The sequence below is a fragment of the Orcinus orca genome, chromosome 3, assembly GCF_937001465.1.
Source record: "Orcinus orca chromosome 3, mOrcOrc1.1, whole genome shotgun sequence".
Lineage (NCBI taxonomy): Eukaryota > Metazoa > Chordata > Mammalia > Artiodactyla > Delphinidae > Orcinus > Orcinus orca.
Genome location: NC_064561.1, coordinates 128,269,916 through 128,297,880, shown reverse-complemented (window position 1 = coordinate 128,297,880; position 27,965 = coordinate 128,269,916). Strand labels below are relative to the sequence as shown.

Sequence of the window (27,965 nt, the reverse complement as noted above, 5' to 3'; positions counted from 1 at the left end):
GAATACCCAAATAGGAAGAAATGACACATGGATTTGTAATCATGCAGCGTGTTTATGTGTAGTCGTTAGTGCCTCTTGAAGCAGACCTTTTCAGCTTCACATCCTCATTGGTATTTTTCCTTCTCTTTCCAAGTGAAGACCTGAGGGATGGAATAGCTAGTACTGTTTCCTAAGGTATATTATATTACTGTTACTGTAATAATATTGTTATATTGAATGGTAAAGAAATTAATAAATCTCATTTCCTCTCTTGGTAATTTCAAGTAATATGCTATTTGCATATCTGAACTTCCCAAATAAAGAGCTTACTTTTTGAGAACTTCTTAATAAGAACCTAGATTTCTGAATGTAATTTAACCATTGTTTTTTGGCTGTGGTTGCGCGGCTTGCGGGATCTTAGTTCTCCAACCAGGGATCCAGCCTGGGCCCCTTGCAGTGGAAACGTGGAGTCCTAACCACTGGACCGCCAGGGAATTCCCCCCCCCCCTTTTTTTTTAACCTTTCCTTGATTGATTAATGTTTACAGTACTGTAACAGTGAAACAAAATGCTCAGGACCTTATTGCCCCAGTTACTAGATGATCTCCAAGTTTTCTTGTTTTCTTTTAAAAAGAGAGATGGTAAATATTATTTCTTCTATCTGTGTGCTTGTGTGAATAGCCCTTCAGTACCAGCTCATTTCTAATTTGAATATGCATGATGAATATGCATAATACACATTGGGAACCCAGGTAACCTGACTTGTTAGAATTATGTGCAAATGAAGACTGGTAGTTGTCAGGGGAGAACTTTGGGGACTGAGAGCTCCAGGCTTTGGATTTTATAGTTTTAGATTTCAGATTTGTTTTTTTCAGGGTTCATGACTATGTTATGGGAGTTGGTGGATAGTTTAATTATTTGTAGTTTCTTTATTATATTCAAGTAATGGAATGGATCCCTTGGAGGATTCAGGCCCTTGATTATTTTGTCTATAAATTTACTAATCTGCATGATGATGTAATCGTTATTTCAGAAAATATTATTTTGACTGGAATAAATTTGCATGAAAAACCCAGAGAAAGTAAATAACTAAAGTTAGATCACAGATTTTTTCTTTATTTTAAACATGAAAAATTGTAGAAGCCAAATGGATGTGTTTAGATTTATAGGAGACTGTAGTTTTATTTTATATTCTTTTTTTTTAAAATTTATTTATTTTTGGCTGTGTTGGGTCTTTGTTGCTGCGCGCGGACTTTCTCTAGTTGCGGCGAGCAGGGTCTACTCTTCGTTGCGGTGCACGGGCTTCTCATTGCAGTGGCTTCTCTCATTGTGGAGCACGGGCTCTAGGCGTGCGGGCTTCAGTAGTTGCAGCATGCGGGCTCAGTAGTTGTGGCTCACGGGCTCTAGAGCACAGGCTCAGTAGTTGTGGCACACGAGCTTAGTTGCTCTGCGGCATGTGGGATCTTCCTGGACCCGGGATCGAACCCGTGTCCCCTGCATTGGCAGGCGGATTCTCAACCACTGCGCCACCGGGGAAGCCCTATTTTATATTCTTGATAAATGGAAATGGATGTTCAAATGCTAGGGATATTATTTGTATTATTACAAATATGATGTTTTAATTCATTGTATGTATAACAGTCTAATTACTTGCTATATTAGCTGACAGGTTTATTAGGGATCACTTCAGCTTAGCGGGAAGTTCCTATAATATGTTTCCTGTTTTTGGTGGACTGTGGAAAATTAAGTTTCAGTTTGCATAACACTTGCTTACGGCATTGCTTTCTATTTCCAACAAATATATTCAATTCTTCATTATCGTCACTGAAGAAAAATAAAAACTGCTAACTGTAAAAAGAGTTGTTGAGCTTAGTTTATAAATAGTCTTTCGTTTCACGTATAAAATTGATATTTCTGATGTTTTCTGTGTTATGACTTGCTAATTTAGCTTTATATTGGATTAAATGGCATTAGGATTTTCTAGGGTTGTGTAGTAGTCTAGTTGTGTTAATTTCCCATTAGTTGAGGACTAGCCAATAGACTGTTACTGCTCTTTTATTAAAATTTTATCTCCTTTCTCACATCTCAAGTTGTTTAAGTTTATTGAAAGACTTAGATTAGTGATTATAAAGTGTTTTGTGGTATTTAGTGCTTATGTGATTAGTAAATTCTGTCTTGACTCAGAAGTCAAGATTCAGTTATTTTAAAGTACAGACTCTGAGTTAAATAATCAGGAATCTCTCAATGCAGGTTAAAGGAATTGACATGGGATTTGGTAATGTATTTTAAAAGGTCCATGTTTATCTTTTCTAAATTATGCTGCATTTATTTATTAAAAATTCAGATGAATTTCATTAATATATCTTTATGAGTAATTATAGAATGTATTATGTGTGCATTGTGTGTATATGTGTATATAATATATTGTAAACTGTATCAAAGCATACAGTATTCCTTTGATACAGTTTAAAGTTATACAGTTAGAGCAACAATGGTTAAATTAAGGAAAAACAGCTCATTTGAGCATTAGAATTGCATGTTAGTTATTCTTAAGTCATTTTGATCTCTTTGTTAAACTAAAAATCTTTTTAAATTTTAGGGGGAAAAAAATAGTGGCTTTGATGTCCTTTACCATAATATGAAATATGGACAGATATCGACAAAAGAACTAGCAGATTTTGTAAGAGAAAGGTATGTATTTTTTAATAAGTCATTTAACAATTCATTATCAAGATAAATTTCAGAATATAAATAATTGAGAAAATTTTAGTTGGATTTAGATAAAAGTAATCAGTTACACTTTTAAAAAGTATACTATAGTTATACTTTAAAGTAGTGGTTCTCTGTCATCTACACACTGAGGACTAAATAGTGGCTGTCAGTGGCGTTGATAAACTCCTGATTTGCAAATCACTGCTTGAAAATATTATCTATATATTTTTCATTGAATATGCTAGCAAGGTGATACAGTAGAAAAACTGAGGAATTTTGTAGGATAAGATATTACCATTTCTCTAAACAAATATGTCGCTAAACAAACTTCTCAAATAATTTGAAAAGACTGTTTTCTGAACTTGTAGTTTAATTATGTATTATTATAACTTTTATATTTAAAGAGTCCTAAGTACATGTTTTTAAATTGTGTAAATTTAGAAACATAATTTTTTATTACTCTTAGAATACAATAGTCAATTACCACCTATTAAAATCAGTATAATTTTTTTTTGAATTCTATTTTTTTTATACAGCAAGCTCTTATTAGTTATTATTTTATATATATTAGTGTATATATGTCAGTCCTAATCTCCCAATTCATTGCACCACCACCACCCTGCTTTCCCCCCTTGGTGTCCATATGTTTGTTCTCTACATCTGTGTCTCTGTTTCTGCCTTGCAAAGCAGTTCATCTGTACAGTTTTTTCTAGATTCCACATATATGCATTAATATATGATAAAATCAGTATAATTTGATTTGATTAAGGCTATTTTGTGGCTGGACCCACTTGGTAATTTTTATGTGAATACATTTAAAATCTTTACGTTGCTAACATAGGGATACTTTGCCTTTAGATACAGTACTTCATTCATTTATTTTTTCAATATATATCCCATGTCTGCTGTGTGCCAGGCACTTGTCTGGATTTTGGGGTTAAAGAGGCAGCTTCTGCTTCATGGAGTTTGTCAGCTGGTAGGAATTGGGGAACAAACTATTCCATGTTAGACAAATCCTCTTTGACTTCCATCTTTCTACTGGAGTTAAAAGGGGGACCATAAAGCCCTAAGTGCTATGGATAAAGTTGTCCCTCACTGGCTCACTTTTCATCACTAGCCAATAGTAAAAGTAAAAGGAGAGACTCTAGTACTCTGCATCTCCCGGCACATCCCCTAGCCTCCTTCTCCCCCAATACTTACATCACTACTATAATTATCTACCTTGAGACCAACAGAGCAGTGGTAATTATGCTTTTTAGCCCTATTTATGTCAGTTAAGAAGTCCAGGACTCCCAGGTCATCCCTTCTTTGCTCAGAATCTGACCCCTTAATGATTCTGTGGGCAGTGAGATACCTCCTTTCACTCCCCCTTCCCTACTTTATTTTTCTTCATAGCACTTAACAACCACCAGATACAAGTGATATTTTACTTATTTATTTGTCTGTCTGTTTCTCCCCACTAGACTGTAAACCCCACAAGGTCAGGGATTTTCTTTTTTTGTCTTTTTTGCTTATTGTTCATTCTCCTGCACTTAGGATAGAGCTCAGCCCTTAGTAGGCCCTCAGTAAAGATTTTTTGATAGAATGAATTTCTAACATCACTGTCCTGATCCAAGCTATCGTTATTGTTGCCTGGACTGCAGCAGTAGCACCTAACTGGCCTATCTACATTCATTCTTGTTTTCCTGCAACTTATTCTCTGTACTGTAATTGGAGTGTTTTTTGTTTTCTTCAAACTACAGATCAGTTTGTTACTCCTTGTTTAAACCATTTCAGAAGCTTCCTATTGCTCTTAAGACAGAACTGTGTGGTCTGATCCCAAATTGCCTTTCAAGCTTTAGCTCACACTAGACTCCTCTTTATTCAGACTCCTTTTTCCTCTCCAGAGACATTGGCTATTTTATTGGCAGGCTTTTTTTCAGTCAGGATTTTGTACATGCTTAGTCCTTGTTTGTACATGCTGACCTTACGAGGTCAGCAGTGTGCTCACTTTTCCACGGATGCCTTTCCTAATCTCTCTGACTAGGTCAAAATCACTTATTGTAATCTCTCTCAATATCATATATCTCTTTGTAGTATTTATAAAATGTTGTAATACTCATTTTTGTTATTTGTTATTGTTTCTGTTCCTTATAGGGGAACAGTATACAAAATTCTGTTGTATCCAGTGCCTAGCACAGAGCCTGGCACAATTGGATACTCATATTTCTTGAAGGAGTGAATGATAAAGAAAGGAAGAAAAGATAGACATAAGCATATGCTATGCACTAAGGACTTTGCATACATTATCTCATTTAACGTCAAAACTCTAAGTCCTATTTTATAGATAAGAAAATTGGGACCCAGAAAGGTTAAATAACTTCTTAACTTAGTCATTCAGATTTTCTTTCTCTCATATCCTCATCCTCTCCTCCCCACTTCCATGCTCCCTTCATTTCTCCTCCCCTTCTCCTTTGCTCCTTTCTTTCTTCCCTCCCTACAGCTTTATTGAGGTATAATTGACACACAATATGCTGCACATATTTAAAGTGTACAATTTCATACATTTTGACATATGCATGCACTCATGACCATCACCACAATCAAGATAGTGAACATATTCATCTCTCCTTTGTAATACCTTCCTTCTGTTCCCCCCCCCCCATCCATAAGCAACTACTCATCTGCTTTCGACACTTTGGTTAGTTTGCATTTTCTAGAATTTTATGTGAATAGAGTCATATAGGATATACTTGGTTGTCCAGTGCTTTCACTCAGTATAATTATTTTGAGATTGGTCCATGTTGTTGCATGTATCAGTAATTCATTCTTTTTTGTTATTAATATTCAATTTATGGATATATTGTAATTTATCTGTTGAAGGAAGTTAGTTGTATCTATTTTTTGAACTTTGTAATGAGTGTATCAATTTAATCATAGAGTAGATATTTTTTCTGACTCCTGTTACTCAGCACTTTTGTGAGGTTCGTGTTGAATTTAGTATAATTTATTTACAATGCTGTTTAATATTAAATTATGTAAATTTACTAAATGTATTTATCTACTATTGTTGACAGACATTTGGGATGTTACCAGTTTTTTTACTGTTACAAGTAATACTGCTTTGAATATTCTTGCACACGTGTCTCAGTATACACATATTTAGATTAGTGATTTACCCTGGAGTAGAATTGCCAGGTCTTAGAGCATGTGTATGTTTAACTCTAGTAGTTAATGCCAAAGAATTTTCCAAGGTGGTTGTACCAGTTTACACCAACAGCAGCCTTGTTGGAGGGTTCCAGTTGCTGCATGTCCTCAGCAACACTTGGTTTTGTCTGTCCTTTAGTTTGAGCCATTCTGATAAGTAGTACTCTTTCATTGTGGTTTTAATTTGTGTTTCCCTGATGAATAATGAGATTGAACATCCTTTCATATTGCATCTTTTCTTTTATGGCCATTTGCGTCTTTTCTTCGCATCTTTCCTTTTTGCATCTTTTCTTTTATGAAAAGATGGCCATTTGCATCTTTTCTTTTATGAAGTATCTCTTCATCTTTTGCCTATTTTTCTGGTTTTTTTCTTCCTTTTAAAAAATAAATTGAAGGAATTCTTTATATATTCTAGATAAAAGCAGTTTGTAAGTTATGTGTTGCAAATTTATGTAAATGAGTTTGAGTTTTATATGTCGTCTAGCAGCCTGGTGATTCTTGTTTATTCTGTTAATTTTATTTATCTGTACATTCTTTTGGATTTTCTGTGTGTGCAATCATCTTGTGAAAATGACAGTTTAATCTCTCCCTTTTTAATACCTTTTTATACCTTTTATTTCTTATTCTTATTGCCCTGGCAAATACCTCCAGTGTAATGCTGAATAGAAATGGTGATGATAGGCATCCTTATCTTGTTCCCAGTCTCACATTTCACTCTTAAATATTTATTCTAGTTTTTTTCCCTGCTATTTATCAGATTATGGAAATTCTACATACTATTTTGGTAAGGCTTTTGTTTTCCTTTCTAAAAAAATCATGAATGGATGTTTTCTTTCTTTTGTTTTCTTTTGTTAGTCTGAATTACGTTGAATTTTGAATGTTAAACTAACTTCCCTTTCCTGGTATAAACCAAACTTTGTGGAGATGTATTATTGTTTTTATACATTAGTAGAACAGTTTGCTACTATTTTATTTCTTATGTTTGCATCTGTATTTATCAGTGAGATTGGCCTGAAAATTTCCTTTCTCTAAATATCCTTCTTATGTTTTACTAATCAAGGTTTGTTGGCTTCATTAAAAGGGGTTGGGGAGTATACCCTATTTTTGTATTCTCTGGAAAAATTTGTGGGAGATTATTGTTTCTTCCTTATGTGTTTTATAGAATTTGCTGGTAAATCCATCTGGGCTTGAAACTGTCTTTGTAGGAAGGTTTTAAATCACATATTTAATTTTTTAAATAGTTACAGGACTATTCAGATATTGCAGCTGTTCTGTGAGTTTGATAAGTTATATTTTAAGGAGTTTTCCTATCTCATGTAAATTTTCAAATTTATTTCCAAAAAGTTATTCTTAATATTCTTCAATGAAGTTTTAAAAATGTCTACAGGATCTGTACTGACATCCCACTTTATTCCTGATATTGGTTATTTGTGCCTTCTCCCTTTTTTCATGATCAGTCTCATTTGATGTTTGTTTGTTTTTTTTTTTTGGTACGCGGGCCTCTCACTGTTGTGGCCTCTGCCGTTGCGGAGCACAGGCTCCAGACGCGCAGGCTCAGCGGCCATGGCTCACGGGCCCAGCCGCTCCGCGGCATGTGGGATCTTCCCGGACCAGGGCGCGAACCCATGTCCCCTGCATCAGCAGGCGGACTCTCAACCACGGCGCCACCAGGGAAGCCCTGTTGTTTTTAATAGTGTGTACAAAGAACCAATTATGGACTTTGTCTCTTTTTATATATTTATATTGTTTCATTAACTTCTTTATTTCCTTCAACTTTGTGTTCAGTTTTCTGTTCTTTAAATTTGGGGGGATGGATGCTTAACTTAATGATTTTCAACTTTTTTTCTTTTCTGACATATTCATTTAACTCTATAAATTTCTCTCAAGCATAGCTTTTGTTCTACTCCACTAGTTTTGAGAAATAGGATTTTCATTATACTTTGTTTAAATTTTTAAAGTTTCATTGTGTTTTCTTTCTTGCCTCTGTGGGTTATTTAGAAGTGCATTTCTTAATTTCCAAATATGTGTTGATTTGTAAAGGTATATTCTTCCTGTTGATTTCAAGCTTAATTACATTGTGATTAGAGAACATACCTGTATGATTTCAATGTTTGGAAATTTGTTGACACTTGGTTTATGGACCAGGGTAGAGTCAGTTTACTAAATATCTATATGTACCTGAAAATATTTTGTATCTGTTGGGTATTGAGTTCTATATGTATTTATTATGGTAAGTTTGTGAATTCTGTTGTTTAATTCTAATATATCCTCACTGGTTTTTGTTTTTTAATCCTGCTCATTTTATCAGTTCCTGAAAGAGCTGTTTTGAAAATCTTTCATATTGATTGTGAATGTTCATCCATGTAGTACTGCCAATTTTTGCTTTATATATTTGGGGCCATGTTAGTAGATGGATAGAAATTTAGAACTATGACATCTTCAGGTGATTTGAACTTTTTTTTTCATTCATTATGCAGTGTCCTTTTATGTCTCTAGCAGTGTTTTTGCCTTGAAGTCTTCTTTGTTGTTATTAAAGTGTCATCTGTTTGCTTTTGGTTAGTGTTTGCATTTTTTTCCTTAGCTGTGTTTTTGTGGTGTAGATATGTTTCTCTCTTGTTTTTAAAGACATTTTCAAAATCTATATTGTTTAACTGGAGCATTTAGTCCTTTACATACAGTATATTTGCAGATATATTTGGGTTCAAATTCGTTGTGTCAGAGGTTGTCAAACTTTTTGTGTAAAGCCTTTGTGTGTGGTCTGGTCTCTGTTGCAACTATTCAGCTCTGTTCTTTTAGTACAAAAGCAGCTGTAACCAACACGTAAATAAATGAGCATGGATGTATTCTAATCTTTATTTATGAAGACAAACAATTGGCTAGATTTGCTGATGGTGCTGCAGTTTGCTAACCCCTTTAGTATTTTTTTTCTATTTATCCTACTTGTTTTATATTTTGTCCTCCTTTTGCCTTTTGGCCTTAAAAAGTTTTCTTTTATTCTATTAATTTTTTTTCTTCTATCACCTTAGAAGTAATAGCCTCATTCTTTTAGTAGTTATCCTAGAGATTATAACATATTTCCTTGATGTATTAATTTCTAATAATAATTGGTACTTTTATCAGCTTCCTGAAAATGCAGGAACCTGAGAACACTACCACCTCCTGACTTACATGCTTTATATGCCATTTGTGTGTGTGTGTGTTTAACTTTTTACTCTAGAAATTAAGTTTTCTATTTTTAAAACACTTTTTATTGTGGAAATATACACTTATATGCCATTTTTGTTGTGTGTTTCTTTAGCTTTTTATTTGAAAATTTTCAAACTTAGCCAAAAAAATAGAGAAAGTATTACAAACCACTAAGTAATGAACTATAATATAGTTTCAACAGTTTTTAGTATTTTGACAGTCTTGTTTGAAACAGTTCCCTGACATCAAATTATTGCATCCATAGATACTTATGTATGTGTTTGTTTTTTTTTTTAAATGTGCAGCTTGATCCTATGGACAGGTCTGTAGGCCAGAGTTTTTTTTTTTTTCTTTTTCTTTTTTGGCTGTGTTGGGTCTTCGTTGCTGCACGTGGGCTTTCTCTAGTTGCGGCAAGTGGGGGCTACTCTTCATTGCAGTGCGTGGGCTTCTCTTGTTGCGGAGCACGGGCTCTAGGTGCATGGGCTTCAGTAGTTGCAGCGTGTGGGTTCAGTAGTTGTGGCTCGGCTCTAGACCACAGGCTTAGTAGTTGTGGCGCACGGGCTTTGTTGCTCCACACCATGTGGGATCCTCCCGGACCAGGGATCGAACCCGTGTCCCTTGCATTGGCAGGTGGATTCTTAACCACTGCGCCACTAGGGAAGTCCCTATGTATGTATTTCTAACAGCTAATGACTTAGAAGACAATAATATTACCCATCTAACAAAATTAATTGTAATTAAAAAATATTTTTAGTATCTAACCTAGTTGATCTTTTTTTAAAATTAATTTTTTTTGGCTGCGTTGGACGTTCATTGCTCTGCGTGGGCTCTCTCTAGTTGTGGTGAGCGGGGTCTACTCTTTGTTGCGGTGTGCAGGCTTCTCATTGCAGTGGCTTCTCTTGTTGCAGAGCACGTGATCTAGGTACACAGGCTTCAGTGGCACGCAGGCTCAGTAGTTGTGGCTTGTGGGCTCTAGAGCGCAGGTTCAGTAGTTGTGGCGCAAGGGCTTAGTTGCTCCGCGGCATGTTGAATCTTCCCGAAGCAGGGATCAAACCCATGTCCCCTGCACTGGCAGGCGGATTCTTAACCACTGTGCCACCAGGCAAGTCCCTATATAGTTATTTTTTAGATTTATTAAAATTATTTACTTTTTCTCTGATATTTTGTCCTGGATCATTTTTCTTCTCTTTAAAAAACTTCTTTTAATATTCCTTAATATGCATTTTCTGGTGATGAATTCTCAATTTTTGTTAGTCTGATCATATTTTTAATTTATCTTTATTTTAAAAACTTTTTATTATGGACACTTTCAAACATACATAAAACTTACTCAGAAGTTAGGAACTTAATATAATGAACTTCCATGTTGCAATCACTGAGCTTCAACATTGTCAAATCATGGCCAGGCTTGTTCCATCCATTCCATACCACTACTCTTTTTCTTTTAATCATTTAAAAAAAAAATTATTTATTTCATTTATTTTTGGCTGTGTTGGGTCTTCATTGCCATGCATGGGCTTTCTCTAGTTATGGCAAGCGGGGGCTACTCTTCGTTGCGGCACGCGGGCTTCTCATTGCAGTGGCTTCTCTTGTTGTGGAGCATGGGCTCTAGGTGCGCAGGCTTCAGCAGTTGGCGGTGCATAGGCTCAGTAGTTGTGGCTTGCAGGCTCTGGAGCGCAGGCTCGGTAGTTGTGGCACATGGGCTTAGTTTCTCCGTGGCATGTGGGATCTTCCCGGACCAGGGCTCGAACCCGTGTCCCCTGCATTGGCAGGCGGATTCTTAACCACTGTGCCACCAGGGAAGTCCCATACCACTACTCTTGAATAGTTATAAAGTGGATCTCAGGTTCAGAAACATTGCATTTCATCCATTAGCATTTCATTTGTGTCTGTGAAAGATAAGGGCTGTTTAAAAAACATAGCTGCAGTATGTTACCTTATCTAAAAATGTAGTATTAATTCCTAATATCACCAGATATCCAGTCAGTGCTCACTTTTTCTCAATTGCCATATACACACAACGATACACATAATTGATTTCCTCTAATCAAGATCCCAGCAAGAGTTATACACTATGTTTGATGGATGTGATTTTTGAGTCTCTTAATCTGTAGTCCTCCTCACTCCTTCCTTACTTTATTTTTTTGTTTAAGAAACCAAATTATTTGTTCTATAGAGGGTCCCAAATCCTGGAACATGCTAATTGCGTATTCATAGTTTTATTTAACATTTTCCTTTACTCCTGTATTTCTTACAAATTTTTATTTGAATGTAGTAACTAGATCAAATTCAGTTCAATATTTTGACAAGAATACTTCATCAGTGGTGGTGTGTACTTCCATCAGAGGCGTATAGTATCTGGTTATATCTCTTTTGTGATGTTAGTAGCCATTGACGCTCATCACCTAGATCTGTTATTTTATTAGGGGTTTACTTTCATTTATATTTTTGCTGGGTATGGAATTCTAGTTGGTAGGTTTCTTTTAAAGTCATTTTTTGGAGCAGTTTTAGGTTTACAACAAAATTGAGAGGAAGGTACAGAGATTTTCCATATGTCCCCTGCCCCCAGACACGCATAGCCTCCCCCATTATCAACATTACTCACCAGAATGGTACCTTTTTTTTTTTTTTAACCAAGGATGAACCTGCATTGATACATCCTAATCACCCAAAATCCATCGTTTACCTTGGGGTTCACTCTTGGTGTTATACATTCTATGGGTTGGTCAAATGTATGATGACATATATCCATCATTATAATATTTTGCAGAGTATTTTCACAGCCCTAGAATCGTCTGTGCTCTGTTTTTATGTCTCCATAGTTTTGCCTTTTCCAGAATGTCATATGTAGTTGATCCTTAAATAGCACAGGGGTTAGGGGTGCCAACCCTCTATGCAGTCGAATGTCTGTATATAACTTTACAGTGGGCACTTCATATCTGCTGTTCTGTATCCGTGGATTCAACCAACTGTGGACCATTTAGTACTATAGTATGTATTTGTTGAAAAAAAAATCTGTGTATAAGTGGACCCGCACAGTTCAAACCCATGTTGTTCAAAGGTCAGCCTTAGTTGGAATCATACAGTATGTAATAGCATTTTCAGGTTGGTTTCTTTCACTTAGTAATGTGCTGAATAATATTCTGTTGTCTGGATATGAATTATTTATCCATCATCTATCCATTCATCTACTGAAGGACATCTTGGTTGCTTTTGAGTTTTGGCAGTTATGAATAAAGCTGCTATAAACATGCTTGTGCGTGTTTTTGTGTGAACATAAGTTTTCAACTCCTCTGAGTATATAGGAAAGAACACAATTCCTAGATTGTAGGGTACGAATAAGTTTAGTTTTGTAAGAAACTGTGAAACAGTCTTCCAAAGTGGCTGTATCACTTTGCATTCTCACCAGCAATGAATGAGAATTTCTGTTGGTCCACATCCTTGCTGGTGTCTGGTGTTGTCAGTGTTCCACACTTTGGCCATTCTAATAGGTATGTAGTGGTATCTGGTTTTAATTTACATTTCCCTGATGACATATGATGTGGAGCATCTTTTCATATGCTTATCTGTCATCGGTATATCGTCTTTGGTGAGGTGTCAAAGTTTTGGGCCCATTTTTTGTTTGTTTGTTTTTTTGCGGTACGCGGGCCTCTCAGTGTTGTGGCCTCTCCCGTTGTGGAGCACAGGCTCCGGATGCGCAGGCTCCGTGGCCATGGCTCACGGGCCCAGCCGCTCTGCGGCATGTGGGATCTTCCCGGACCGGGGTGTGAACCCTTGTCCCCTGCATCGGCAGGCAAATTCTCAACCACTGTGCCACCAGGGAAGCCCTGGCCCATTTTTTTTTTTTTTTTTAAAGAAGATGTTGGGGGTAGGAGTTTATTAATTTATTTGATTTATTTTTGCAGTGTTGGGTCTTCGTTTCTGTGCGAGGGCTTTCCCTAGTTGTGGCAAGCAGGGGCCACTCTTCATCGCGGTGCGCGGGCCTCTCACTATCGCGGCCTCTCTTGTTGCGGAGCACAGGCTCCAGACGCACAGGCTCAGTAGTTGTGGCTCACGGGCCTAGTTGCTCTGCGGCATGTGGGATCCTCCCAGACCAGGGCTCGAACCTGTGTCCCCTGCAATAGCAGGCAGATTCTCAACCACTGCGCCACCAGGGAAGCCCCCTGGCCCATTTTTTAATCAGGTTGTTTGTTTTCTTATTGTTGAGTTTTAAGAGTTCTGTGTGTATTTGGGATAACATTTCTTTTTCTCGTTTGTCTTTTGCAAATAATTTCTCCCAGTCTGTGGCTTGTCCTCTTATTTTCTTGACATCATCTTTCACAGAGCAGTTTTTAATTTTAATGAAGTCCAGCTTATCAATGAGTTCTTTCATAGGCCATGTCTATAGTGTTCTATCTAAAAAGACATTGCCATACCCAAGGTCATCTAAGTTTTCTCCTATGTTATTTTAAAGGAGTTTTATAGTTTTGCATTTTACTAGATTAAAAAAAAAATTCTTTGAAGACCATTGCATTATCTACTGTTGAGACGTTAGCTGTCAGGCTAATTATTGTTCCTTTGAAGGTAACGTCTGATGGTGGGAAAGGTTTAGCTGCTTTTAAGCTTTTCCTTTTGTCTTTGACTTTCAGCAGTTTTACTATGATGTGACTAGATGTACATACCTCTTTATTTATCCTCTTAGGGTTTGTTGGGCTACTTGAACCTGTGGTTTGATATCTGTGGTCAGTTTTGGAAAATCCTCTGTCATTATCTCTGCAAATATATATTTCTTCTGACCCATTCTTACTTTCTTTACACATATGTTAGACCTTTTTGCTCTGTCCTTTGTCTTTTATTTCTCTTCTGTTTTCCATTCTTTTGTTTCACTGAGCTTTTTCCCTTTTTTTAATTAATTTTTATTGGAGTGTAGTTGATTTACCATGTTATGTTAGTTTATGTTTCACTGAGCTTTAATCCAGAATCCAGATCTTCTCACCTCTCTCTACTTTACGTCTCACTACAGTGTATTGAATCTATAGTTAAACTGCATCCATTGAGATATTAATTTTGGTTACTGTATTTTTCAGATATAGAATTTATATTTTTTTCAAATTTGCTGTGCTTTCCCCCACTTTTGAAAAATGATTTTTAGCTCTCTAGTGAAATTCTTGATTTAATCGACTGGCTCCTTGATCATAATGCATAAACTCATAAAGTCTAAGTTTTATAATCTTAGCATGTGGAACATTGTTAAATTTGCTTCCGCTGGTGGTTCGTCTTGTCTTGTTTCCTTATGTACCTGGTGGTTGTATGAATGTATATAAGACAACCATCCAGGATCCAATATCAGTTTGAAAAGATAATGTTTGCAGTCCCTTTGAGAGCTTGCCTACTTACGGTTCATCCTTAACTCCTTATATCCTTACTCTTTGAGTCTCAGTTTAAAGGGTATGGGATTTTCCATGCTTCCCACCTTTGGCAAGTCTGAAGCTAGTTTTGTCTCCTTTACCTTGTGAGGCTTTGCTCCGCTTCTCAGGGTCAGCTGCCGCTTGTAGATGCCCCAGGGGAAAAGCTGCCCTACCTCTCTGTCTCTCTTCTCTGGATAGCCTTCTCTTGGGTCTTGGCCTGCTGATTCTTAACTGCCTCTTTAGTTCTCTGATGCCTTTTAGGCACACCCACCACCTCTCCAGCTTTTTCTCATTGGAAGGTTTTTGGATCAATTTACTAGTACTGGAAATGAACCATTTTTTCCTTGCTGTTAAACTTATTCATTGAGATACTATTTCTGTATTAACTTTCTAAAAAGTATCAAAGTACTACCCTTGTAATATAGTATATTAAAAAGACACCCGGAAGTTTAAAGGAGCAGAAAAAAATCACAGTGCCGTCAGTGAGAGGCAGTTACTGTTAATAGTTGCTTTTTGTTAAAGAGCTACCTTTTGTGGGGTTGGGGAAGAGTCTGGAGATAAGCTTAGTTTGGATATTCTGACCTTGAGATGATTAAGATGTCTAGCTAGAGTTATGCTTGAGGCATTTAGATATTAAACAGATGATTTGCTTCAAGAGCAGGGTGGAGATCTGGATTTGTTGATCTCTGAATGTTAGTTGAAGCTATCAAAGTAACTGGAAGGCAGTGGTGGTTGTAGACTGTTTCTTTGTTAAGGGTAGCACAGATTGAGAAGGGACAGGGTAATTATGGGTGAGGTAAGATAGAACTTAATTTTTGTAGTGTTATGAAGGCCAAGACAACGTCATAGTTTTCATTTGTAAGTTACGTGCCTATAGGAAAATTTTTTTCTATTCTATATTTAATGGTTTAATTTTTTTAGCCTAAAATTCTGTATGCTGAATAGCAGCTATATAAAGCACAGTATCCTAGTGTGAAATACTTGTTAGTGTTTTAGATCTAATCACAGACTAGATTAAGTACTGAAGTTCAGGATCTCAGACTTGCTAATAATTCATACTTAGTTTTGTGCAAATGACTGTCCTCAATCTCTTGTTCCATTAAATGTGCATAATAATGAATTCACAATGTTAAAGAATAATAAAACTATATTAAGTACACCAAGGAAATATTAAACACAAATGACTTTCATACTGAATCAGTTTGTATATAGAGAGAATGCAAGAAACAGTACTTTTGTACTTCCTGTTCCGATAACCATTGATACTAAAGGTAAGAAGAGGAGTGACTTCACTAAAGTTTTTTTGGTGGTATATCAATACATTATTTTAGTTCTATACCAGACTAGTTCTTTAAGTAGATGTGCACAAAGGCCATTTAAAGATAAGCTAGAAATTCATGACCACATACCTACTTATTTTTAATATATACTTTGAGTTATCTTTTTGTTTCTACAGTTGTGACTGTATTTTAATAATTTTGCTATGTGTTTGGTCATTAAACAAGAGCTATTATAATATGGAAATTTGATTTAACAGAGCTACAATAGAAGAGGCGTACTCCAGGTCAATGACAAAACTAGCAAAATCTGCAAGCAATTATTCACAACTTGGGTGAGTTAATTTCTTTGAAGAACTCTTTCAATGTTGATTTAGGCAAAGTTTATGAGAATAGTAGGTTCCCATTGAGGATAAAATGGTTCATAAATATAATAGTATGTAATGTGTTTATTCAAAATGCGTCTATATGTGAATATATTCTTGACTTGATAGAAAGTATAATTGAATTTGCTGAATCAGTTAACACAAAGTAAATGAAACTTACTTTTTTCCCTTTGTTAAACTACACAATACAACTTCATTCTTCCTTCTTTTTTCCATATCTCTCCTCACTTTTCTGGCAGCCTCCTGTTTCTAACTCCTCCATGTAGACGTGCCTCTTCTAAAACATAATTTCTTCTTTATTGACCACAGTAGAAGGGCCAGAAAGTAACTGGAATAACAGAACCTAGCTTTAACCAATTGACCATGTTTTGTTGTTTTTCTTTTTAATAAATAATTTATTTTTCTCTCATATACTCATTCTTTTAGGTGTCCAGTATGATTGATACTTTAGAAATATTTATTTATTATTTTTAAAAACTTTTTATTGGAGTAGAGTTGATTTACAATGTTGTATTAGTTTCAGGTGTACAGCAAAGTGAGTCAGTTATACATATACAAATATCCACTCTTTTTTTAGATTCTTTTCCCAAGTAGGCCATTACAGCGTATTGAGCAGAGTTTCCTGTGCTATACAATAGGTTCTTATTAGTTATCTATTTTAGATATACTAGTATGTATACGTCAACCCCAATCTCCCAGTTCTCCCCCTCTCACCCCATCCCTTGGTAACCATAAGTTTGTTTTCTACATCTGTGACTCTACTTCTGTTTTTGTTTTTTTTAAGATTCTTTTCCCATGTAGGCCATTACAAAGTAGTGAGTAGAGTTCCCTGTGCTATTCAGCAGGCTATTGTTAGTTATCTGTTTTATATATAGTAGAGTGTATATGTCAGTCCCAGTCTCCCAATTTATCCCTCCCCCCATCCCTTGGGAACCGTAAGTTTGTTTTCTACATCCGTGACTCCATTTCTGATTTGTAAATAAGTTCATTTGTACCCCCCCTTTTTTTCAGATTCCACATATAAGCAATATCACATGATATTTGTCTTTCTGTGTCTGACTTATTTCACTCAGTATGAGGCCATGGTTTTAATATAGGAAATTCTTATTTTTAGTTACCAGGTGGGAGGTAGAAAAAAACATGTGTTTTCTAATAAAGTTACTGAAAACATTTCTGTCTTTGGAATATGTGTCTTTCATGAATAATAGGTGATATTTTATTTTTTGTGTTAGTGTTGTTACTTAAGATTATAAAGATTTTAAATATTAATGTTTTTGTTTACTGATACATATTTAGGCAAGAATTGAATTTTATCTTTCTGTATTTAGTTGCATTTAAACATATTTTGGATTGGTCAATTTCCTTTCTTAGTGCTCATTGTGCATTAACTTGTATTACCTGACCAGAAAAAAGTTGTGTATGTCAAACTTTAAAAAATGGAATGATACTTGGAATTCCTTAAAGAAACCTGTATTTAAAGAAATCTTATGTTGAACCTCCTTTCAGTGTAAATAATCCTTGGGTAAAGTAAAGGGACACTCTCATCTTACCTGTTTTGTAAAGTCTAGACTATCATGTATCAGGTTTACCTGAAGTGATGTACATGTATTTTGGTGCTGTAGTGAGTGGATACTTTTCAGGTGTCCTTTTTTCTCTCAAAATTTTCCATCTAACTACTTGCCACATTTAGTGCTGGTTAGATTTAAAAGTGTGAGGTAAGATCTAATCAGAACAGTCCTATTTAAGTATTTTAATTATTCTCTTTGAACTTTTTGTTATTGCTTAAAATGATTGTTGTCAGTTAGCTTTCCTACTGGGTAGGAAATGCAGTAACTGGCACAGAGTACATATTAGGGTAAGTAATTTCTGTCTCTACCGTCTTGCGTTAGTGATCATTGTTGCTATTTGTTTTTGTTTTATCATAGAGCAAAGCACGTGCTGTTGAAAATCTCTGAGGAAGTACCTGAGGAAAGCATAGGATAAAATTATTCTTATATCATTCCCTACTGACCAGATTAGTTTAAACTAACCTTTGGCATCCTAAGTATTATTCAAAATATTATAATGTAGTAACTCTTGGAAGTAGTTGAACCTGTTGAAAATATTAAGTTCTCAATGTTGAGAAGAAGTGGTAGGAAAGTATGTCATACATTCTATACCAAGTGTAGTAGAAAGGGGACTCTCAGTGTTTGTTGAAGTACACGGGTAAAATCTGAAACAAAGTTTCAGATAACAGTTTTAAAGTCATTCTTCAATAAATTTTAATGATGAAGGCACTTAAAAAATCATGTACAAATTTGACTTTTGCATGTTTAAATTCAGAGGAGCTTTTATCTTCTTAATTTTATTTATTTGGTTTTTTTGGCCGCACTGCAGGCATGCGGGATCTTAGTTCCCCGACCAGGGATCGAACCTGTGACCCTGCATTGGAAGCACGGAGTCCTAACCACTGGACTGCCAGGGAATTTGCAGGAGCTTTTATTTTTGATGAAGCATTTTAAATGGAGCACTGAAGAGTCTAAAATTTAGATTTGATAATAAGTTAGTTTTAAACAGTAGACAGTGATTAGAAGGGCTTCTGATACAAATCTAAATAACCAAATCAACTCAGAAAATGACACGTTATAATTAAGGGAGGGTCATGGCCAGACCTGTGATATGAGTTAACTCATTTCTCTGTATCTGAGGTATAAAAATATTTTAACTAATTAACCAAGGATTTTGAAAAAAATCAAGGTCAGGCTGTCAGTCGTTTCATTTGTGATTTAATTTAATTTCATCTTTTGACTAATTAAAATGACTGAATATAACATTATTTCCATTGGTTCTATTCTGGAACCTTAAACTTTTTCTTCCTGTTAGTAAATTATTCCCATGTTTTCTTTGCTTTAGAACATTTGCACCAGTGTGGGATGTGTTCAAAACATCTACAGAGAAATTAGCAAATTGTCACTTGGATCTTGTTAGAAAATTACAAGAATTAATAAAAGAAGTTCAGAAGTATGGAGAAGAACAAGTAAAATCGCATAAAAAGGTATCAGTTTTGTTAAAGGATTGATTGGTCAGATATTGAATGCTTTGTAGTTCTGCATTTTGATGAATCATTTCATACCAAACAGACTAAAGAAGAAGTTGCAGGAACTCTGGAAGCTGTTCAAACCATTCAGAGCATAACTCAAGCCCTCCAGAAATCCAAGGAAAATTACAATGCCAAATGTGTAGAACAGGAACGTTTGAAAAAGGAAGGAGCTACACAAAGAGAAATAGAAAAGGTAATTGTAATAAAAATAATACCTCTGTGGTTTCAAGCATTTTCAAATACAAGACTGCCTTTAATCTTTAAACACTCAAGAATGATCTCATATTAAAGATGAAGTCACTGTGCCTCTGAGGGTTAGTGATTTACCTAAGTGAAACAGAAGTAGGTTTACAAAATATGTTGTATCTGGTAGATAGATTAGCAAATACATAAAAAGGAATGATTTCTTTATATTGGTGACACATTTGCAGGATTTTTTTTTTTTTTTTTTTTTGCGGTACGTGGGCCTCTCACTGTTGTGGCCTCTCCTGTTGTGGAGCACAGGCTCCAGATGCGCAGGCTCAGCGGCCATGGCTCACGGGCCCAGCCGCTCTGCGGCATGTGGGATCTTCCCGGACCGGGGCACGAACCCGTGTCCCCTGCATAGGCAGGCGGACTCTCAACCACTGTGCCACCAGGGAAGCCCTGCAGGATATTTTTATAAGATAATTGATGAGATGCTGCTTGGTGTAAGATTTAATAATGAGGTAAAAATTTTTTTGAAGCAAGACTTTGGTAGATTTAGCAAGGCAATAGTTACTTGAGATAAACTTTAAATATATGTTGTGGGTGATTTATTGCTGACTTTGAGCCCATGTATGTAGTATTGTGGTAAACCACAACCTTTTCCCCCACTCTCATTTTGATTAAAAGTAGATATTTTTCCCCTTTCAAAACAGTTTAACTATCCACTTGTTTGATGTGGTATATATCATTTAGGAATCAGCCATAGGGAGTGATAATTTTGAAAGCTTTGTAGAATATTTGAAATTGCCATTAAAAAATAACAAAACTGTAATTATGTTGCAATTATAATAATTATAAAAGTGTATATACATGGGCAAAAACCAGAAGAGCATCTGGAAAAATCAAAACAGTCAATGGAATTTGGGGTAATATGTTTCCTTTAGTGTTTTGTGTGATAAATAAAAATTGGGAGGGGGTAAAAAATGAGGCACAGTAAGTTCATGATTTTAAAATGCTCTTCATTCCAGGCATAGCAGTTAAGAATAAAATATATGAAAAGGGAAAATAAAGCAAAATAACATGCTCCAAAAAGAAGACTATTATCTTCATAATGAACCAGAAATGGAACAGAAACTCAGAAGGGCATGTAGAGATTGATTATGCAGGGCTGTTGGACCCAAAGTCCTAAGTTAGGCAGTGGAATTTAGCTCTTGTGTGGTAAAGGGGACTAAATATTCCCCGCTTGAGATGAAGCCCAAGGAACCCCACTCACTTGGTGAAACTATAAGTAGTGAAAAAAGACTGTTGAGCTGCTGAAGGGCTAAAGCATTATTGGAAGTTGGGGTTTAAGGATGCAGTTCTGACTGGCAGTCAGGCCAAGGAACCAGTTCATGACTGTTTCGTTCATATCCCCTATATTCTTCCAGGGAATTAATTAAAAGCTACCTTTATAAGACTAATACTAAATTGGGGCCTTGGAGGGCTGGCAGGAGATAACCTGAAACTGCTAAATGGGGATGGGTGAGCATAAATGATAGAATATAACACAATCCTAGGAGGTGATGTTTACCTTGTATTCTATAGAGTTTTTCCAGCATCACTGATGGAGGGAGAGAGAGAAGAGAGAGGGGAAAAAACAAGAAACCTCCCACCTGAAATGAGCAAAAGCACATCTTAAGGAATCTAATATAGCTAATATAGCTTTCCCTGCTATACAACAGTAGAGTGTTCCTGTGAAACCTTTCATAAGCCAAAATGGCGTAAGCAGAGAAGCAAGTACCTTAGAACACATCTTGCTAATGCATGCACAAAATAAATTGAGATAAAGCACAGATGCTTACAGACACAGTTCAAAGCTTTGGAGACCGATGCTGAGTGTAGATCCTGGGAAGGAGCTTGGTGGTGCCACTTTCACTGCTTCTCAGGGTGTGCGCTGCCTCTGTAACGGCTCCTGCAAAGCAAACGCTGAATGCTATTTTTCTTTTCACCTGTTTTTGTAAAAGTGAAAATCCTCTTTGAATGTTTTTCAGTTCGTGAAAACAGGAACTAATATAATTCTTTTGTAAAAGCAAACAAACTTGTAAGACAAACTTTTGAAAAGCAGGGGATACCTCTGCTAAGACAGGTGGCAATAAATTTAACAATTAGAATAAGAATTCACTCCAAATAAAATTTAGATTTATAAAATAGATGATCAGAAACGTTCGTGTTTGTTGAGGATGTTCAGATATGCAAACGAATATAAATTTATATTAAAGAAATTAAGAGAGATAATGAAATAAGATCTAGTAGATGGGAAAACAGCTAACCAGAAAATTTGGCAATGAAATATATGGTTATTGAAATTTTAAAAAAAACAACAGAGAAGACAAACTTTAGAGCTAATATAGTGAAAGATTGAATTTGGGCACTCACCCATAACATAGTACAGAGAATAAAGGTTACCAACATTCATCTGATGTGGATTTCAGAAGAAAAAAAAATGGAGAGGATGGTAGACAGGTAATATTTGAAGAGTTAACAGATCAGAATATTTCAGAATTAAAAAAACTCAGGAGTTCTTAGATCAAAAGTACATTCTTGGTATTAAGCAGGTTAAATAAAGATAAATTCAGAACGAGGCACCAGAGAAAAAGAGAATATTAAAAGCTACCGGGTGTATCTTTTTCCTCACATCTCTGAAATCAGAATGCATCATCAAATGATAGTATCATATAATCACTGTTGGCATGGTGGCATTTGTGGTGTAGTTTCACTGCCTCTGTGAACTTGGTTGTTATATACCTAGTGGCATGATTGGACAACTGCAACACGTTGATGTTTCAATTAACAGACCACTTTAAGAGCATTGAGGAAGGATTAGTTCTGATTGTTGTCTGAAAACCTTTTGTTGAAACCTGGTAAGATCAAGAAAATGTGAGCACCAATGTTTGGAAGAAAATCTGGAGATGATAGTGGAACACTTTTAAGAAATGCTCTGTCAGTAATGCTTTTGGTGACATTGAAGATAATACTATGTGGGGAAAAAAGCAGACCTCAGCAGTCCCTGAATTGGAAGTAACTGAGAAGGGTCAGAATCTGACTGTGAAAAAAGATTCAGGAGTATCTCGAAAGTTCATTTTGCAAGCATGAACATTAAGCATAACTACTGAGAGAATAGAAGTATAGTCTAAATCTTCTCAATCAGCAAAAAGAAAAGAAGAGGAAGGGGTGCTTTTTTCTAACTGTTCTGCTCAGAGGTGACATCTTTGCTTGTGATACTAGATGTGTTAATGGGTCTCTGATTTATATATATTCAAATCCAAGCCTAAGTAAATTTATTTTGGCCTGTAATAAATAAGCTCTTTATTAACATGAATGTAGATTTTTTTTAAACATAGATCTTTGAACTGTTTTTCCTTTGGTGAACTTGAAAACATAAACACTTATTGGCTATTATGACATAGTACGCTTCTCATCTTCATTCACAAACCCTTATTTTTATAAAGCACCATTTAGAAGTTACTCATATTTGTGGACTATGACAGAGTACTTATTTTATATGTATATATTTGATTCATAGGAGTTTACTATAAAAATTATAGACACTTAAACAGAAATATTTCTGGTAGTACATCAGTAAACTTATATATAATGCTAAGGAAATGAATAAAATGTAGGATTTATTTTGTTATCAGTAGGTAATCTATTAAGGCCAGTCTTTTGTTTATGAGAAGAAATATAGCTATTGCTTTTAAAGCATAAGTTGCTATGCTCCAACATCCCTTTTAATAATCACTTTACAAAAGTGGTCAAGTTTGTTACTACTGGGGCATTTAGTTTCTGTGAGTCTACCCTAAGAATTTATAGTTTTACTAAGCAAAGATACTATTTAGAAAGTCATTTTGACTTAACTGAGTGTTGCTGTATAGTCATTTCCTATGAGAGATGTTTCTTGCTTTCAAAAAATATATATATTCCCAATACGATTACATTCTTTTTTTTTTTTTGCGGTATACGGGCCTCTCACTGTTGTGGCCTCTCCCGTTGTGGAGCACAGGCTCCGGACACACAGACTCAGCGGCCATGGCTCACGGGCCCAGCCGCTCCATGGCATGTGGGATCTTCCCAGACCGGGGCACGAACCTGTGTCCCCTGCATCGGCAGGCGGACTCTCAACCACTGTGCCACCAGGGAAGCCCACGATTACATTCTTTCTAAAAATAAATTTATTTATTTATTTATTCGTTTAATTTTTGGCTGTGTTGGGTCTTTGTTGCCGTGCACGGGCTTTCTCTGTTTGCAGTGAGCGGGGTCTACTCTTCGTTGTGGTGCGCAGGCTTCTCATTGCAGTGGCTTCTCTTATTGCGGAGCACGGGCTCTAGGCTCATGGGCTTAAGTAGTTGCAGCACACAGGCTCGGTAGTTGTGGCTCATGGACTCTAGAGCGCAGGCTCAGTAGTTGTGGCGCACGGGCTTAGTTGCTCCGTAGCATGTGGGTTCTTCCTGGACCAGGGCTCGAACCCGTGTCTCCTGCATTGGCAGGCAGATTCTTAACCACTGCACCACCAGGGAAGTCCAGAATATGATTACATTCTAAAGTGGCCTCTATATTCTTTTATAGGATACCCTTAGTTTTCTTTAAATCTTTTTGTCATTACTTAAAATACCTTGTTAATCAATAAACTCTTTAAAGAAATTTATTCATTATTAAGTACTATTTTTGCCAGTTTTCTAAGATGCTTCTTTAAGTTGGTATGTAATTTCCTTATTCTGACATATGATGTTTACCTTTGAAGAGTGAAAGCTGATGTAAAAAATATATTAGAACTTATAAAGGGTATCTTCTTTCTTTTTTTGTAAGTGAGAAACCATTATGTTGTCTACAGTGCAACATGTGTCTACTAGGAAATATCAGCAATATTATTTGAACTTTTCCTGTTTATTAATATAATAAAAATTAAGAGTTTACTTTAAATATAGGCTATAGACTCAGTTCTTCCCTTTTTAAATGGTTCATTCACATATTTTCTGATGGTTGGATTATGAATTTGTATGCCTGTCATCATGCTAGTTGTTATGAAGGTTCTTAAAGGCTGAGTACATATTATCTCCTCTGTCTTCAAGAAGCTTCCTTCTTTTTGAGGAGCTAAGACTTATTGAATAGTACAGAACAAGAGGCTACTAGAGAAAGGTTTTAATGGTAAGTTTAGAAAGGGAGGTGTCTTATTTTGTGTAGAACCTGTAATGGAATAAATTACTTTAAAAAAAGTATGGACACAATCATTATAGTTATATTTTGAGGGACTTTTCCATTGTTTATGAATTTCCTTTCAAATTTCAAATGCTCATGTATTTATCAACAGCCGACACATAAATTATAAGGCAATAACTTAATAGGCAGCAGAGGAAAAGAGTAGTGTTAGGATGAAGAAGAAGCAAAGAAGAAGGGGCTCCCAGTGGGAATATATCATTTTGCTAGACTATGTCATTAAAAATCACTCCATGGACTGTGGGTTGCTTGTTACTCTTGTATAGACTGAAAATTTAGGTAGCTGGAAGAAATTCTCTTCTTCCAAGTCTCTTGGCATAACAAAATCCAAAAGGAAACGCAGATAACCATGGCATTAAAATTGTTTTTAAAATAAATTCTAGCAAACTTGGTTATCTGGACTTCCCGTGAAGGTAGTTTTTCAACTCTAAATATCCATCTCATCTAATTGTTAAATGTTTGAAAGGGCAAGGATGTTAGAGGAAGTATATTAACGGTAGTATAAAATAATGTCATACGGCTAGACAATGGGAAGAGAGTTTAAAAAAAGGTCCCTAGGAGCAAACTAGAAAATCATTGTAGGTTTTAGACACTTACTCTAGGGGTAGAGCTTAGAACAGCTCTTAGATATAATAACAGCAAAGTGTAACAGCAAAATATAATGATGTATGTTCCTGTTGATGTTTAATAGCAGATACTATTTATTTTGTAGTCCCTGTCCCAAGCATTTACATAAATTACATTTCATCTGTGCCAAAGCTCTAAAAAAAATATGTGGTATTTCCATTTTAGGAATGAGAGAACTATATAAAACTGAAAGTCAACTGGGTAGTAAATTGTAGAGCTAAAAGTTGAATCCAGTTTCTTTTGGCTCCGAAACCAGTTCTGATACAAGATACCGTTTTGATACACTACAAGATAAAGTGGCATCCTATATTCTTTATTTAAGAAGGCCCACAAGCATAAAGCATATATGTTTAATATAATATATGCAATTATATTTTAGAGAGAGTACAGAGTTGCCTTTTTAAAGAATAAGACTGTATGCATCGCTTGCCAACCCCAAACCTCCAGGTAAACCCAACTTTCTGTTTCAAATACTTATTCTTAGACTCCTGAACATAGCTGGAGATAATTACCTACTGGCTCTGATTGGCTCTGCACAAATTCCAAGTTTTGCAGCTTAGCCCTCAGTGGCTCTTTGCAAGACTTTTACTCCTGTAGTTATTACCAGTTGCATCCTCCACAACCATGGTTTGAAACTTTCTTTATTCTCCTGAAGTTCCCAACCCTACCCTACTCTTCTTCACTCGTAGCAGACCCCCTCTTACCTCATCAAGAAAGTGGAGATCTTTTATCTTGAAATCCTATAGCTTTTCTTTTTTTGATCTTCTTTAAACTCTTATTTACTGCAACACCCCTTCCCTTCAAACTTCCTGTATCCAAATTGATCAATCCTTTGAGAATAATCAGATTTCTTGATAGCCACATGTCTGCCCCAACCTACAAGTGACACATAGTTTTTCTTCTTCCTTAATATCCATCTTCCATAAAATTTGTTTTTACTTCTTTGTTACTTTCCACCAGTTTCTAGCTGTTTATGTATATGGGTTATACTTCTTCTATGAAGTCCCTGAAGAAACGATCTCTATATAATTTGTATTCATATTCGTCACTGCCTAATATTTAACATATTATTAAGTTTTTATTGAGTAAGTAACTTTGATAAAATTAGAACTATAATAATGCAGTAACAATTTCTTGAAAAATAGGCAATGATTAAAAACAAATTTATAGATTTTCCGGAGCACAATGGAAACTGAGAAACCTCAAGGAAAATTGATTTTTTTTTTTCAACTTTTGAGCTAGCTTTATAGTCACTGATCAGACATTAAATGGAATATCTGTTGTGGAAGGAAGAAAGACTCACAGGTGTGTAAAGGAGTGTCAAGCATATTCTGAGGGTATTGTCACAGTATTGTTTGTTGAATTTTTAGTAACATTGTACTATTATGTGGTTGTGTGATCTTACTCTGGGTTATAAAATGAAAGTATTTTAACTTTTTAAAACACGTTCCATCAGACAAGAGAATTAGCATTTAATTTCTGCATTATTGTGTGACTGTAACAAAAAATACCACTAAGGAGGACTTAAAAAAAGGTATTAGTTTTTGTCATCTTGAACTCAACATAGGCCTCATTTCTTAAAATGCACTTAAATTATTATTTCATATAAACTTATATCAGGAAATAAAAAATATTTTGTATAGTTCAAAATGTTTCTGTTTTGTTACAGGCAACTGTTAAATCTAAGAAAGCTACAGATACCTATAAACTCTATGTGGAAAAATATGCATTAGGAAAAGCTGATTTTGAACAGAAAATGACAGAAACAGCTCAGGTTGGTATTTTTAAGGCTTTAAATCTAAAACAGGATATTTGTGTTTATTGTTTGTAAATTATAATAAATTATATTAGTGATAAAAATAATATAATTTTTCTGTCATAAAATTTTTTAGTATTAAAAAATGTTAAAATGCACAATCTCAGTGTTTTAATAATGCTGTTTTAAAAATATACATCTTGTTTTGGAGATTGAAGACCAAGAATCAATAGTTATAATATCATAAGGGATTATTCAGATTGACTAGAATGTTTAAGGAGCATTGGAGAAAATGAGGACATTGGTAGATGATGAAGACAGTAATGATTATGTATGGGTTTTAAAATTGACTTAAGAAGAAAACTGGAAATGACTCAGTGCTGAGGATATAGTGGTTAACAAAACAGTCAAGAATCCCTGCTCTCATAGAACTTCCATTTTAGTAAGGGAAGACAGACAATCAGTTAAAAAACGTCTGTCTCGGGCTTCCCTGGTGGCGCAGTGGTTGAGAGTCCGCCTGTCAATGCAGGGGACACGGGTTTGTGCCCCGGTCCGGGAAGATCCCACATGCCGCAGAGTGGCTGGGCCCGTGAGCCATGGCCGCTGAGCCTGCGCGTCCGGAGCCTGTGCTCCGCAACGGGAGAGGCCACAACAGTGAGAGGCCCACATACCGGGGGAAAAAAAAAAAAAAATCTGTCTCTATAAGCTTGGGATAAATTATATTCAATTTGATGTTCTTAGAGCCTTAGTTAAAGGCCTAGATTTAAGATGGGTGCCTTTTATGAATTATACCCAAAACTTCTACCTTCACCTCTTGTCCTCTTTTCTTGTTTTGTTTTTCTCCTTAGCACCTGTCATCATCTGACACCATGCATTTAATTTACTGTGTCAGACAGGATAGGATGGTATGCTGCTGTGACAGAGAACCCCCAAAATCTCAGTGGCTTACAATAGC

The 27,965-nt window shown here is 35.7% G+C and overlaps 1 protein-coding gene across 1 annotated transcript in view; it reads left to right on the top strand.

The window, feature by feature from the left end:
* The window catches only part of FCHO2 (FCH and mu domain containing endocytic adaptor 2), a 119,957-nt gene that overhangs the window by 13,137 nt on the left and 78,855 nt on the right, over window positions 1-27,965 (top strand). The window contains exons 2-6 of the mRNA XM_049707713.1: window positions 2,578-2,669; window positions 15,987-16,061; window positions 19,005-19,146; window positions 19,232-19,384; window positions 26,924-27,028. Coding sequence (XP_049563670.1) covers window positions 2,578-2,669; window positions 15,987-16,061; window positions 19,005-19,146; window positions 19,232-19,384; window positions 26,924-27,028 — 567 coding nt within the window. The remainder of the gene's footprint in view (window positions 1-2,577; window positions 2,670-15,986; window positions 16,062-19,004; window positions 19,147-19,231; window positions 19,385-26,923; window positions 27,029-27,965) is intronic.